This window comes from Alnus glutinosa, chromosome 10 (genome assembly GCF_958979055.1).
Source record: "Alnus glutinosa chromosome 10, dhAlnGlut1.1, whole genome shotgun sequence".
NCBI lineage: Eukaryota > Viridiplantae > Streptophyta > Magnoliopsida > Fagales > Betulaceae > Alnus > Alnus glutinosa.
In genome coordinates this window covers 23,233,158-23,234,227 of record NC_084895.1, presented here as the reverse complement: position 1 = coordinate 23,234,227, position 1,070 = coordinate 23,233,158, and the positions used below count along the sequence as shown (strand labels likewise).

Genomic DNA, 1,070 nt, shown 5'->3' with positions numbered 1-1,070 from the left:
CGTGTTGCTTGGCCACGCGATCCAGATCAAGATAATATGCACTGCGAACAAAGAACTATTCGTTATTGGTTCCTGCCCAAACCAACCTATCCTTCATTAGTCGGGGACTAATGGGAATGTTACAAATCTGCTCCACCATTTCTGCCAGGAAAATTTGCTCCAATAGAGGTATGTTCCACCAATTTGTCTCAAAATTAATCAACTCAAAAACTATAGCATTCGAATTTAAATTCTACACCTGAGCTTGAATCATATGTGTCTGCGTTGAGGGTATCCATTTATCATCTCTAATTCTTATATTTGAACCATCACCAATCCTCCACATCAGTCCTTCCCTTAAGAGCGGTTTAGCCTCCCAAATACTCCTCCACGCATATGATGGACGAGAACCCAAAGATGAGCCCAAAAAATCCCCTGTTGGGTAGTATTTTTCCCGAAAAATTTTGCCTACAAGGGTATCGGGGTATTTAGTTAATCTCCATCCTTGATTTGCAAGGAGAGCATTATTAAAACTAATCAGATCCCGGTACCCTAAGCCTCCATCCAACTTGTTCCTCCCTAAACCACTCCAAGCCATCCAAGCTATTTTTGAATCCTTCTCCTTATGCCCCCACCAAAATCTCCCCATAATAGCATTTATCTCCAGACACAGCAATTTGGGGAGCCTGAAGACACTCATCGTATATAGGTTTGGCTTGAACGACAGACTTAATTAGAGTTTCTTTACCCACATGTGACAAAAATTTCTCCTTCCTCCTTGGTATTACGGCTAAAGAAGAGAGCCGTTTTTCCCGGTATATCTGCTGCCCTGAAGCCGCCTCATATTTCCCAATAAGGAATTGAATATGACCACATTCCCTGAGGTTGGCACGGCAAAATAGAAGACTATCGTCAACGAATAACAAGTGGTGAATTTTGGTTCCTCCTCGGGATATAGGGACTCCCAAAATAATACCCTCCCTGACCTAGTGCTGCAACAAAGAACTCAACACCTTCGCACAAAGGATAAAGAGATAGGGTGAGAGAGTATCGCCTTGCCGAATCCTCGAGAAGGAATTACATGACCTTGG

The 1,070-nt window shown here is 42.9% G+C and overlaps 1 protein-coding gene across 1 annotated transcript; it reads right to left on the bottom strand.

Annotated features, from left to right (window-relative positions):
- Positions 1 to 232: 232 nt before the first annotated feature.
- LOC133879219 (uncharacterized mitochondrial protein AtMg00310-like) lies at positions 233 to 679 on the bottom strand. The gene has a single exon (XM_062317750.1). The coding sequence runs from the start codon at positions 677 to 679 to the stop codon at positions 233 to 235; it is 447 nt and encodes a 148-aa protein (XP_062173734.1).
- Between the last annotated feature and the right edge of the window lie 391 nt (positions 680 to 1,070).

Coding starts and splice junctions, on each gene's coding strand:
- LOC133879219 (XM_062317750.1), bottom strand. CDS start 679: ATGAGTGTCTTCAGGCTCCCCAAATTGCTGTGTCTGGAGATAAATGCT.